Source organism: Triticum aestivum, chromosome 1A (assembly GCF_018294505.1).
Source record: "Triticum aestivum cultivar Chinese Spring chromosome 1A, IWGSC CS RefSeq v2.1, whole genome shotgun sequence".
Lineage (NCBI taxonomy): Eukaryota > Viridiplantae > Streptophyta > Magnoliopsida > Poales > Poaceae > Triticum > Triticum aestivum.
The window spans coordinates 485,241,861-485,255,904 of record NC_057794.1 but is presented as its reverse complement, the minus strand read 5'-3'; the positions used below and the strand labels follow the sequence as shown (position 1 = coordinate 485,255,904).

Sequence of the window (14,044 nt, the reverse complement as noted above, 5' to 3'; positions counted from 1 at the left end):
TCCAAACAAAACTATGTGCTTTGTAGCAGGAATAAGAGCTGTTAATTTTCGACCATTTAATTTATCAGTTTTGCTAAAGCACATCTAGATGTGCCATAAGTATTGCACATCTAAGTCCTATATCATTGATCTTACGTTGAGATTCGTGTAGATATTTTCTTTTTCTTTTTTCTTTTCCTCTTCATACTTGATTCACTCACTTAGATGTGCAATAAGTAGGGCACATCTAGATGTGCCCTAGACATTCCCTTAATTTATACAGTCAGCACGGATGGTACGATGTTCAGGTTTTATTTGCAATATTTGTCAGACGTGCTTTGGGTTACAAGTGAGATGTGGTTTAATTTGCAATTTTTGGATTATGAAACGATTCACTCTGTTGCTACGAATAAAATGTGCATTGGTCATGGCCCGGCCCGGCACAGCATTCCCGGACGTGTCATCCCGGCACACCACTGCGATATGCAAATGTAATGTTGCGTTCATCAGCAATTCCCATGCATAACCAGTTTTCCCTCACCATGGGAAGTGACATATGAAAAGATGATGAGAATGACCTTTTATGTTTTCCTGAACAGTCAATTTGCAAGACTACATAATTAGTAATCGTATCTCTGCTTCAAATATATAAATAGTTTCATACTCCCACCCGTTTCAAATTACTCGTCGTAGAAATGGATGTATCTAGAATTAAAATACATCTAGATACATTCATACCCGCGACAAGTAATTTGAAACGGAGGGAGTACTATGGTACATTACTCAATGCCTTGCAAACAGAAAACACGAAGAGAAAAAAAAACTATCAAAACAATGAAACCACGTGACAAAACCAAATTTAAAAAGCAAAAATGCAAAGTATACAAATATTGTAAAATTGTGACATGAAATGCAATTCGAAACGGAGGGAGTACTATGGTACATTACTCAATGCCTTGCAAACAGAAAACACGAAGAGAAAAAAAACTATCAAAACAATGAAACCACATGACAAAACCAAATTTAAAAAGCAAAAATGCAAAGTATACAAATATTGTAATATTTGTCAGACGTGCTTTGGGTTACAAGTGAGATGTGGTTTAATTTGCAATTTTTGGATTATGAAACGATTCACTCTGTTGCTACGAATAAAATGTGCATTGGTCATGGCCCGGCCCAGCACAGCATTCCCGGACGTGTCATCCCGGCACACCACTGCGATATGCAAATGTAATGTTGCGTTCATCAGCAATTCCCATGCATAACCAGTTTTCCCTCACCATGGGAAGTGACAAATGAAAAGATGATGAGAATGACCTTTTATGTTTTCCTGAACAGTCAATTTGCAAGACTACATAATTAGTAATCGTATCTCTGCTTCAAATATATAAATAGTTTCATACTCCCATCCGTTCCAAATTACTCGTCGTAGAAATGGATGTATCTAGAATTAAAATACATCTAGATACATTCATACCCGCGACAAGTAATTTGAAACGGAGGGAGTACTATGGTACATTACTCGATGCCTTGCAAACAGAAAACACGAAGAGAAAAAAAACTATCAAAACAACGAAACCACGTGACAAAACCAAATTTAAAAAGCAAAAATGCAAAGTATACAAATATTGTAAAATTGTGACATGAAATGCAATTCGAAACGGAGGGAGTACTATGGTACATTACTCAATGCCTTGCAAACAGAAAACACGAAGAGAAAAAAAACTATCAAAACAATGAAACCACGTGACAAAACCAAATTTAAAAAGCAAAAATGCAAAGTATACAAATATTGTAAAATTGTGATATGAAATGCACGCATCGTCCCCCCCCCCCACCAAAACACAAGCTTCATTGAACTGATGATAAGCTGCAACAACAACACTTAGACGGTGTTTGTTTCAACTTTATGGACCAGATTCAGCTTTGAAAAAGTTGAAAATGAAACAAACAACTATTTCAAACCAGCTAACATGTGATTCACGCTATTTTCGGTGTTTTGGGCTGAAGCACATCCCGGTGTACTTTAGTGCCAAAGCTGATTGTGTCAAATCAGCTTTGCCAGCATAGTGAATACATAGCTGATTCAAAGCTAAAGCCGAGACAAACACCTTTGGCCAGCCCAATCTGCCATGAAATTTCAAAATTATTATTGTACACTGCATGTGGCTGTCATGCATTCTCGTATCAAAACAAACATGTGGCCTGTGGCCAGGCATTTGTCGTCATAGAACAATGGTTTGACTTTGTACAACTGATATGCTTAACACTTTAGAACTCAAACCGGCCAAGAAAAGTGGCACTAGCAAGACACAAGTGCTTAAACCCTTATACAAGAACCCTTTCTAGTGGCTCCCCCAAAAGAGCAACCTTAGTGGCGTGCGCAAATAAGTCCATGATAGTAATAACTCTTTACTAGTGGCATGTTGGCCAAAAGGCACACCACTAGTAAATGGGACCCAATACTGGGACACCACACCAGTAGTGGCATGGATGTCGCGGGCACGCAACTTGTAACGTAACTACTAGTGATGTTGGCCTCTGGTGCGCACACTAGTAGTAACTGGTGCGGTCCCACTTTTGGACCCCACTTATTAATGGTGTGCACATTTGCCCGCACGCCACTACTAAGCTCGATACTAGTGGCGCCGTACAGAATGTCACACGCACTAGTAACGTATGCAAGTCTCACTTACAAGTTGCGCGCCGGCACGCCACAAGTAAGTGGCTTATTAGTGGCGTTCATCACACTAGGCACACCATTATGGGCTTCGCTCAACAATTTACCTGCTCTCACATCTTATGCGCCTATCACCCTCCTTCTTCCTCCTCTCTTTTCAATTTTTACTCCCCTCTTTAACTTCATCCTTCTCTCCTTCTTAACCCCCCCCCCATTTCTCCCTCCTCTCGGCCACTCCTCTCTTTCATTTCAATTTTTGATTAGTTTTTTAATTTTGGCGCCCTCCTTGGAATTTCTATTTTTTGTTTTCCTTTAATTTTGCTCAGGAACATCCCCTGCTTCGCTAGGCCCGAACTCTTGGAGAAACTAAATGTGGTCATGGATGAGGAAACCACATTTGAGGCTCACCTCGAGAAAAAAAGAGGGCTTTAACTTCAGGGTTTTTTTCACAAAGAAAAAGATCAAACTTTTTTGGTTGCCCTGGTTGGAGAGGATTGACCAAAGCGTACATGTTTGAAGTTGGGATGGAGCACTACCTGGATACTGCCAGAACAGCTCAGCTTTATGTCATGGTACATTTGCCCACACTTCCAATAGTTTGTATGTGTAAGTTTTCCTTACCATACGTAGTAATTTCGTGTAAACTCTATATTATTCTTCGTAACTAAAATGTTCTATATATAATTGGACATCTTATTTCTTTGTGTCAAAAGAAACTTGTAGGATAGTATGCTACTAAAGGCATCACAACTGGTTTGCAAGAGATGGAGGAGGTCATAAGCTTTGTAGACGATATTGTTGGGAAACGTAGTAGAAAAGAAAAAAACCGCCCTACGAACACCCATGAACAATATGAAGATGCATAAATGGTTTGGATCACGATTGTTACTGACTCCGGAGTGCAGCAGAAGTAGATGAGTCGGTGTAGATCGTACATGGAGTCCCTCGAACTGTTGATGACGATCCCGCGAACCGCCCTCGAATGATCCCTTGAACAGAAGACCAAAAGCACGACCTCTCTACTTGGTTGCAAGCGTACAGTCTTCATGATCCGGCAACGCTTCGCCATCCAGAGCTAATCATCACCGGAGAATTAGAGGGAGGAGATTAGAACTATATAGGGCTTTTAATTATGAGGATTAGAGGATCTAGGTCAAGCTCTAATCGATCAACTTGAATCCACTAGAACTAGAAGACTAGAGGGGGCTCCAAAAGTTGTGTGTCCAAATACTACCAAAATCTCTAGTATATATAGGTTGGGAGGGGAGGAGGAGGCGCCACACAAGGGGGAGGAATCCTCCCTCCTTGCGTCGGCCCTAGGAGCCTCCTCTACATGGGCCTTGGTGGCCTAATTCTCCCTCCACTACTTGGCCTTTTAAGGCCTGCTGATACTAAATTAAATATAAAAGCCTTCTAGCAATTACTAGAGTCTTTTATTATTAATTTAACATCTCCGGAAACATTTTCCACCTATATATTGTTTATTGGTAATACCTGGTATTGCCCGATAAACTCTAAAAACCCTTCCGGTGACCCCGAAACGCTTCTGGTTCCTCTCGAAACTATTCTGGATATTAATGAAACAATTCCACAAATAAATCCTTGATACTCTCATCCTACTAACACTCAAAAGATCGTGATTACCTTAAGCTTGTGATCCCGTGATGCCTACTATGCAACTTTATTCTTGTAGACTCTATTGGGCCTCCAAGCGCAGAGTTCTACAGGACATCAAGAATTTTCCCTCAAGTAGATGACCTAAGGCTTATCAATCAGTTGAAGGTGTAGGATGAAGATGGTCTCTCTCAAACAACCATGTGATCACAATACAAAGAGTCTCTTGTGTCCCCAACCCACCCAATACAGTTGTCAATTGTATAGGTGCACTAGTTTGACGAAGAGATAGTGATACAAGTGTAATATGGATGGTAGAAATAGATTTGTATAATCTGAACAATTAAAAACAGCAAGGTAGCAAGTACTCCCTCCATCCCATAATGTAAGACGTTTTTTACACTACACTAGTGTCAAAAAACATCTTGCATTATGGGACGAAGGGAGTAGTAAACATCGAGCGAAATGGTATATCAATGCTTAGAAACAAGGCCTAGGGTTCATACTTCCACTAGTGCAATCTCTCAATAGTGCTAGCATAATTGAATCATATAACAATCCTTCAACATGAAACAAATAATCGCTCCAAAGTTCTTATCGTAGAAAGTAGGACAAAAACGTGTATCAACCTATGTGCCTAGATTACCGCAATGTCAACACGGGAATCCGAAAGTTGATCACCAAAACATATATCAAGTGACACACTAGAATACCCCAGTGTCACCACGGGTATCCATAGGCAAGACATACATCAAGTGATCTCAAATCCAAATATTTAATCCAACATACGAAACTTCAGAGGGGAAGACTCAATTCATCACAACAAGATAGAGAGGGAAGAACACCATATGATCCGACTATATTAACAAAGACCATGGTACATTAAAATCGTGCCAAATCAAGATCACAAGAGAGATCAAACACATAGCTAGCTACTGGTACATACCCTCAGCCTCGACGGTGAACTACTCCCACCTCATCATGGAAGCAGCGGGGATTATGAATATGGCCTGTGATGACTTCCCCCCTCCGGTAGGGTGCCGGAACGGAGCCCCGGATGAGATTGCTTCAGGACAGAGGCAAACGACTCCGAAAGAAACTCATCTAGGTTCACTTTGGGGGTTTACCCAATTTACAAGAATTTTCAGCAATGGATTCACGCTAGGGGGAGTCCCAAGGGTCCCACAAGCTCGGGTGGCACGCCCTAGGGGGATGCCAAGTGGGCTTGTGTCCCCTAGACACCTTCAGGTCCATCCCCGAAGCTTTGTGGGTCACTTCTTGTCCGTAAAAAATCACCATAAATTTTTGTGGCATTTGGACTTCATTTTCTAATGTTTTTCTGCGAAACAAGAAATAGCCAAAAAAACAGGAATTGGCACTTGCACTAAGTTAATAGGTTAGTTCCCAAAAATCATACAAAAGTGCACCAAAACCATATAAAATTATTGTAAACATGGCATGAATACTTCATGAATTATAGATATGTCGGAGACGTATCAGCATTCCTAAGCTTAATTCCTACTCGTCCTCAAGTAGGTTAATGATTAAAAAAATCTATGAAGTGTGAATGCTAGCATAGTGCATAAGTTTGATCAATGATAATTCCAATCACTTTTTCTAGCATAATTATATATCATAAAGAACAACTCTTTCTCACAAAACTCATCATGATAAAGTAGCAATCAATTCACATGTTATGGTTCAAACAATGAATTTCTTGAAACTTAACAACCTATGTTCTTAGTCACCAAACAATTACAATTCAATTTATTTCCAGAAAAGTCTAAGTAAGAGCTTCACATACTCAATTATCATATAATCTTGTATGATTGCTAGTACTCAAAGCATAGTTATAGAACAAATAGCATCCATTGAACACAGAAAAAGATAGGGGCTTAATGCTTTGCCTCCCAACTTACTTATCATAGAGATAATTGTCAACAATAGTAACTCATGATCGAATATATTTGAATGGATATGTGTGCCTGGTTCTTTCCCCACCACATGAGGCTTGCCAAGTAGAGAATTAATGAGGTTGTAATAAGAAGTTGACTCAACATGAAAAGTAAATAGATAGGCCATTCACAGAGGTGAGCAGGGATTTGCTTATGTGCGAGAGCTCATTGCTTAAAACAGAGATAATTTTATTTGAGAGCTGTACTTTTCTTGTCAATGGTTTAACGACAAAGTTTTGAATATCTTCCATGCTAAACACATTAATAGAAGTTGCCATAATGAAAAAGGTTTTGATCCCCCACAACCTTACAAACACAAGTCATGGTTAGCTGAAGCCACACGTGCCCTCCAATCAATCAACTTTCCAGGGAGATTTTTTTATATTAAGTTAAGCAGGACTGGGCATCCCTTTTACCAGCCCCCTCAAATTTGACAAGTGACTAAACTCTTTTCCATGAGTAAAACACACTTAGTGACATTGACATTAGCCTTTAATAATAATAATAATAACAATAATAATAATAATAAAATATAAAAATAAACAAATAATGACAAAATCACCACACAATTTACACAAAAACTGCGCTTTTTATAATATATGCAAGAATAAGCATATAATAGTGTATTTTTCACAAAAAAAAGTTCCCTAAGAAGGAATGAATAAATGGCATTGGTGTTACCCATAAATGAGAAAGACAAAACAAATCAAAATAGTAAAGTTTTCTAGGGATGAATGAATTAGTGGCAATTGTATCATCCTTTAAGAAGAAAGAAAATGAAATAAAATCTAAAACCAAATCAAAACAATGAAGTGTTCTAGGGAGGAACAAATTAATGGCACTGTTATTATCCTTTAAGAAGAAAGAAAATAAAATAAAAACTAAAACTAAATAAAATAAAAATAATGAAGTTGTATAAGGAATAATGAATTAGTGGTATTGTTATCACCCTTTAAGAGAAAAATGTAATGACAAAATTCGCACAAAATTTACACAGAAATTGTGTTCATTTTCTAATATGCAAGAATAAGCATATAATAGTGATTTTTTCACAAAAAAGTACCCAAAGAATGAATGGGTAATGGCATTGGTATTACCCTTTTGAAGGAATAAAATGGAATAAAAATTAAAACTAAATTAAAACAATAAATTATCTACGTAAGAATGAATTAGTGGCAATGGTATTACCTTTTAAGAAGTAATAAAATAAAACTTAAAAATCAAAATAATGAAGCTTTCTAAGAAAGAATAAATTAGTGACATTTTTTGCACACAATTTACTATTTTTATATAATATACAATTGTAAGCATATAATAATGGATCTTTTGCGAAAAGGAACTTTTCTATAAAAAATGAATTGGTGGAATTGGTATTATCCTTAAAGAACAAAGAAAAAGAAATAAAAACTATACCAAAATCAAAATAATGATGTTTTCTAAGTAAGAATGAAATAGTAATGGTGGTATTAGCCTTTAAGAAGAATAAAAATAAAAATAAAAAAGTTGCACAACTTTGTACTGAAATTGCACTTCTTGATACAAGTAATACACATATAATAGTACAACTTTCACACTCTTATGTAGTTATATGCTTATTGTATAGCACTTGCGTGAATACAGTTGCACTCATGAAACATCCCAAAAATAGCTATTTTTTTAAATAATACATTTTTATATTAAATTTCAAAAATATCACGCCATAACTATATTTTTAAAAAATATTACCCAATCGGCCTGCTGCTGACCGATTGGATCCAGTCGGCCTGCTGCTGGCCGATTGGATCCCAGTCGGCCCACTGTCGGCTGATTGAATCCAGTCGGCCCACTGCTGGCCAATTGGCCTCAGTCAGCCCACTGCTTGCCGATTGACACTCAGTCTGCTTCCTCTAGGCCGACAGGTGCATGCACCTATTTATCTGTTAAATAAGTATTTGAAAAATGTTGAAGAAGTATTTGAAAAAAATGTTGATCATGCATATAAAAATGTTAATCAAGCATTTAAAAAAATATTGAACAAGTATTTTAAAGATGTTGAACAAATATTTGAAAAATGTTGAATAGGTATTTGAAAAATATTAAAGAAGCATTTTAAAAAATGTTGATCATGTATATAAAAATGTTAATCAAGCATTTGCAAAAAATGTTGAACAAGTATTTCAAAAAATGTTGAAAAAGTATTTGAAAAAATATTAATCATGTATATAAAAATGTTGAACAAGTATTTGTAAAAATGTTGAACACGTATTTGAAAAAAATATTAATCATGTATATAAAAATGTTGAACAAGTAATTGTAAAAATGTTGATCATGTATATAAAAATGTTGAACAAGTATTTAAAATATGTTGAACAAGTATTTAAAAAATGTTAAACAAGTATTTTTTTAAAATTGAACAAGTATTTGAAAAAAAGTTTAACATCTGGAAGCTGGTGGGGTAGTTATTAGCTGCATTGGTGATCGATGCCTGGTCTCCATGGCAATCACCAAAGCAGCTAACCACCCCATTAGTTTCCAATTGCTCGTTAGAAAAGGGACCGCGACCAACTAGAGGTGACTGAGCCGGTCTTCTCCATTATTTCATTCTTTTTTCTTTCTATATTATTTTTTCAAATACTTGTTCAAATTTTTTCAAATACTTGTTCAACATTTTTATATACATGATCAACATTTTTACAAATAATTGTTCAACATTTTTATTTACATGATCAATATTTTTTAAAATACTTGTTCAAATTTTTTTTCAAATACTTGTTCAACATTTTTTTAAATACTTCTTCAACATTTGTCGCAAATGCTTGATTAACATTTTTATATATACATGATCAACATTTTTTAAATACTTCTTCAACATTATTCAAATACCTATTCAACAGTTTTCAAATATTTGTTCAACATTTTCAAATACTTGTGCAACAATTTTTGAAATGCTTGATTAATATTTTTATATGCATGATCAACATTTTTTCAAATACTTCTTCAACATTTTTCAAATACCTATTCAACAGATAGATGGGTGCATGCACCTGTCGGCCTAGAGGAAGCAGGCTGGGTCCCATAGGAAAAAGATGATGGATTACAAAAAAAAGCAAAACGCATAAGAATAGAAAAACAGAAAAGGCATAGGGAGGGAGGAGGGCTGGGTTGTCAGATGGGCTAGAGAGAGCTAACTTGGTCGTCCGGTGAACGGGCCTCAGCTCATTGAAATACTGAGTCACCCAACACAGACGTTAGTGACAAATTTTCAGCCCAAAACAAGTCACTACACATCAGGAAAAAACATGAATCTTGGAGCAACAATCTCTGTGTTAGTGACAAATTTTCAGCTCAGGAAAAAAAAACATGAATCTTGGAGCAGCAATCAACAGGCTGAAAAATCTGAATTCAATTTTCAGGCAACTTACATAGTGACGGAGCTAGACCAAACCAAAGAGGTGGATCTATGCACGGTAGATATTTGTATTAGCGCTCAATATAGTAAAGCTCGTGGGCCTCGTGGTTTAGCTTAAGAATAATCAAACGAAAGAGAAAGAGGATCAGGGAGCAATCTTCCTCACAACCTCGATCTAGAATTACTCCGCACTCCACAGTACTCAGTCTACTCCACACGAGCAAAAGTCAACCAAAGCTCATAGCTCCGTTTCCATCGCATTCCTCTTCGATCCCTCCATCAATCCAAGAACACGCAGACGCGAACACCATGAGCTGGTCCGACCTGCCAGCCGAGCTCGTAGCCGGGATCGCCGACAGGATCACCGAGCATGCGGACCTCGCGCGCTTCCGCTCGGTGTGCCCTTCTTGGCGCTCGGCCTCGGCGGAGCACGCCGCCCGCCGCCGCGTGCCCCTGCTCCTCCTGCCCTCCCAGCAGAACTCCCGCGTCAACCGCCGTCTCTGGTCCCTCGCCGACGACAGCATCACGGAGATCCCCATGCCCGCAGCGTGCGGCCGCTCCTTCCTCTTCGCCTCGCCGCGCGGCTGGACGCTCGCCGTGGCCGACGACTTCTCGGCCACGCTGCTGCACCCCTTCACGGGCGCGTCGGAGAGCCTGCCCGCGTTGCCGCCATCCTTCCACGACGGGTATCAGATGATCCTCCGTGACATGGTCTGGGACCGGTCGCCTGACGCCGTCATGGTCTCGCAGGGTAAGGGCGCGTTCTTCTGCCGGCTGCAGGGCGACGGCAGGTCGTGGACCCCCGCCGACCTCTCGCCGCCAGCTCGCGTCGGCAGCATCACCTACTGCGACGGCGCTTTCTACGTCCTCGACAAGCGCGCCAACAAGGTAACGGCCGTGGACGGCGCGACCTTCGCCGTGGTCGCCGCGATCGAGCCGCCAGATCTGGTGATGCCCGACCGCTCGTGGATGCGCGAGTCCACGCTCGTCGTGTCGTCCGCTTCCGAGCTCCTCCTCGTCGTGCACGGAGGATGCCACCGCTCGAAGGGCCTCTTCAAGGCCTTTCGCGCGGACCGCGGGAGCCTGGCGGCCGGGTGGTCGGAGGTCGGCGGCGGCGGGCTCGGCGACCGCGCCGTGTTCGTGGACCACGTCCGCGGCTTCTGCGTGGAGGCGAACGGGGTGAACGGGGTGCGGAGGAACTGCGTGTACGTGGCCAGCGCGCACGAGGAGGCCAACGCCAACTCCGGGTGGGGCGACTGGGGGAGGTATACCGTCTCCATGCTCGACCTCGACGGCCTCACCACGTCCCTCTTGAAATGCCTGCACGGTAGGCAGCGCCCTTCCTGGTCGATGCCAAATCTGCATTGACCTTGCTCCTCCAAACGAAAAAAACTACGTGTGCGAGTTGATCGCATTGAGGTTGGTTGCAGTAATAAGCAGAGCTGCCAGTTCGTCTACTATTCTAGTTTTAACTTGCGCTACTTTGTCGGGCTTGTTTTATTCTACGAGAAGTGAAAGATCTAGCTTCAGTTACGAGAATTTGATTATCAAATGTGTCACCGTGTTCCTAAGGGCATGCCCAACGCTACAGGCTGGACGGATGCCTCAGCTCTCCACGTCGGCTCGGGTGGTCCTCGATTGCTGTTCGTGCTACTTGCAGGCTAAGGCTGGTCATAGTGGGGAGTAACTTAGACTAGTAACATACATATGTTACTAGTCTATGTTACTACCTTCATAGTGGGTAGTGTCATAGGTGTGGTAACATAGTTGCCTTCATTTATTACTTTGTAGACTCATTATGCATTGGAAACCGCTATGTGATGGTAACATATTATGTTACTCTATTTGCCTCTCTCCTCATTAACTACTTGCCACATCATCATTTTTGCTTATGTGGCATCTATGTTACTACCTATGTTACTTCCACTATGACCAGTCTAAAGGGGGATCTGCAGAGGAGGCCGTCTCCTTCCTGCCAAAAGTGGAGCGAGGCAAAAAAAGAAGAGAGGAAGCTGAAGAAAGCGTGGGGCTGAGATCTGGTAAAGCAGGAGAGAGAAATATGAATAGTAAAAAAGTTGGCCTGCTGAGGCTAGTGCTGCGTTGGGCAGTAGATTTTTGGACGGTGGTTTCCCTGCTAATTTTCTACGTGGCAATGGTGAGGCATTAGGTAGGTAGTGCTTCCATTGTACATGCCCTAACAAAGTACGTACAGTACCAGCCTTTGTATCAGTGTATGTATGTTTCTCTTCATGCTCTGCCTTTTCACGGCCGACGTGCAGCCTGATTGACGATTGTTCTGATCGCCTGATCTGCAACACGATGCGCCGCGCGCTGCGTTGTCGAGACTACATACGTTTTGAGAGGTGTGCATCGAGTTTCAAATTGGCATGGCATCGTCGCCTCAGGTGTATTCTGTAAGCAATTTTGTGCGGCTTCTGAATTTTGACAAAGGAAACAAATATGTGGATGCCAACAATGCAAGCGCAACCAGTGAAGACGAGCTCAAGCAATCACTCGGTGAGCACCACTACGGACGAACCAGGAATCTTGGTAGAGAGGGGCCAATATAAGAGGTAAAATGTTGGAAGGGCCCAAATATATAAATCTGGAGCATCTTCGGCTAACAACGAAGGGGTGTTCAAAAAATATATATGGTGTTTTCAATACGATAGTGGTTAAGTCTCAGTCGACTAACCACCTCACCCAGCCAAGTTTCATGTCCACTATGGATACTTACCCTATATATTCTATGCGTCTTAACCGGACCGCAGTCCACAGGCTATTTTATACTGTTATTTCTTATTTCTTTTATAAAAAATATATAAATTATAACCATGGGTAGCAAATATATAAATAAATATAAAATAGCTATAATAAGTGAATACCCCCTTCGTCCGGAAATACTTGTCCTAGAAATGGATAAAATGGATGTATCTATAACTAAAATTAGTCTAGATACATTCATTTCTAGGACACGTATTCTCGGACGGAGGGATTATTATTTATATGAGCATTTTTTAATTTACTACGTGAATACTATTTATATAAGAAACTTCTAAAATCTGAAGTTACTATGATACACGAATATTATTTATATGAGCATTAGAAAACTAATTAAATACCTGCATATATAATATATATTTTTATTATATGTAGAAATGTAATTAAATACGTGCATATATAATACATATTTTAATTATATATAGAAATGTAATTAAATACGTACATATATAATATATATTTTTATTATATATATTATTAATAACATTGAATTAAAATTTACATATATTTATAAATTTGTAAAAATAACAGTGCGAAATGGACCACATGGACTGCAGCCCATTTAAGAAAACATACAAATTTTATGAAAACATGTGAATACTTTTTAAAGTAAAAAAATGTTGTTTATAAATTGTGAACATTTTAATACTTATAGAAGCATTTATAAATATGCACAAAATTATAAAATTACCTTGATATGTTTGTATTCAGTATGCAAATTATTACATGAATATTTTTGTAATCTATAATTTAATCATATGGATAAATTTTAAATTGCGTGATTATTTTTATAATTGATTTTTGTTGAGGAGCTTTGGAATAATCCTTTTAGTCCCTGCAAAATATATCAGAAGCAACAAAATTAGTTTGGTTCAAAAACCAAATTAAAACAAATGTCAAAAATAGAAAACAGAAACAAAATACTGAAAGGAGAGAGAAAGGAATTACCTGGCGCTTACCTACAGCCCAGCGGCTCAGCTGTGCTGCCCAGCCCACCTGGCCCGTGCCAGTCATCACCTACCTCTGCCAGTAGGCAGAGGAGGGAGACAGCGCACGCGCGCCCGCGGCGCCACGCACCTCCCTGCTCGCCTGCGTCATCGAGGCCACCGCGACGCCTCGGGCCTTCTCTTCGGCGCCGCCCCGAACCCCTGGACGTTTCACTCTCCCCCTCTGCCCTCTCTCTCGCCCTCTCCTTGCCATGGCCGCAACCGTCAAGCGCTCGCCGCCGTGAAACCCGCAGCCACCGTGCTCCCCTCGCCTCTCCGACCTGCCCACGAGCTCCGCCTCGACTCCCTCGACCTCCTCGACGAGCCGCACGCTGCCAGACGCGCCGCAACGTCCTCACCATCGTCGCCTTCAAGCTCGGACGCCGGAGATCGCGTCCGCCGGCCCGACGACTCCAGACCTTCCCCGAGCTCTCTGAGACCCTCGTCCGACTCGCCGTGAGCTCCTCTACCGAACCCCCCTGCCCCCATGCTCAATACCGCAGCGTAGTCCTCGTTCCCGTCGAGGCCGAGACTTCGCCGGCGCCGGACTTGTCGTCGTCGCCATTTTGGCTTGTCTCCGTCTAAACCGAGCGCGTCACCGCACTCAGGGCACTCCCAGGAAGCCGTGGACCTCACCAGCTCGCCCGAGATGCGCCGTAGT

General features: G+C 40.7%; 1 protein-coding gene across 1 annotated transcript; it reads left to right on the top strand.

The window, feature by feature from the left end:
- The first annotated feature begins 9,636 nt into the window (after positions 1 to 9,636).
- LOC123153178 (F-box protein At2g17036-like) lies at positions 9,637 to 11,734 on the top strand. The gene has a single exon (XM_044572434.1). The coding sequence runs from the start codon at positions 9,926 to 9,928 to the stop codon at positions 10,982 to 10,984; it is 1,059 nt and encodes a 352-aa protein (XP_044428369.1). The 5' UTR covers positions 9,637 to 9,925; the 3' UTR covers positions 10,985 to 11,734.
- The last annotated feature ends 2,310 nt before the right edge of the window (positions 11,735 to 14,044 follow it).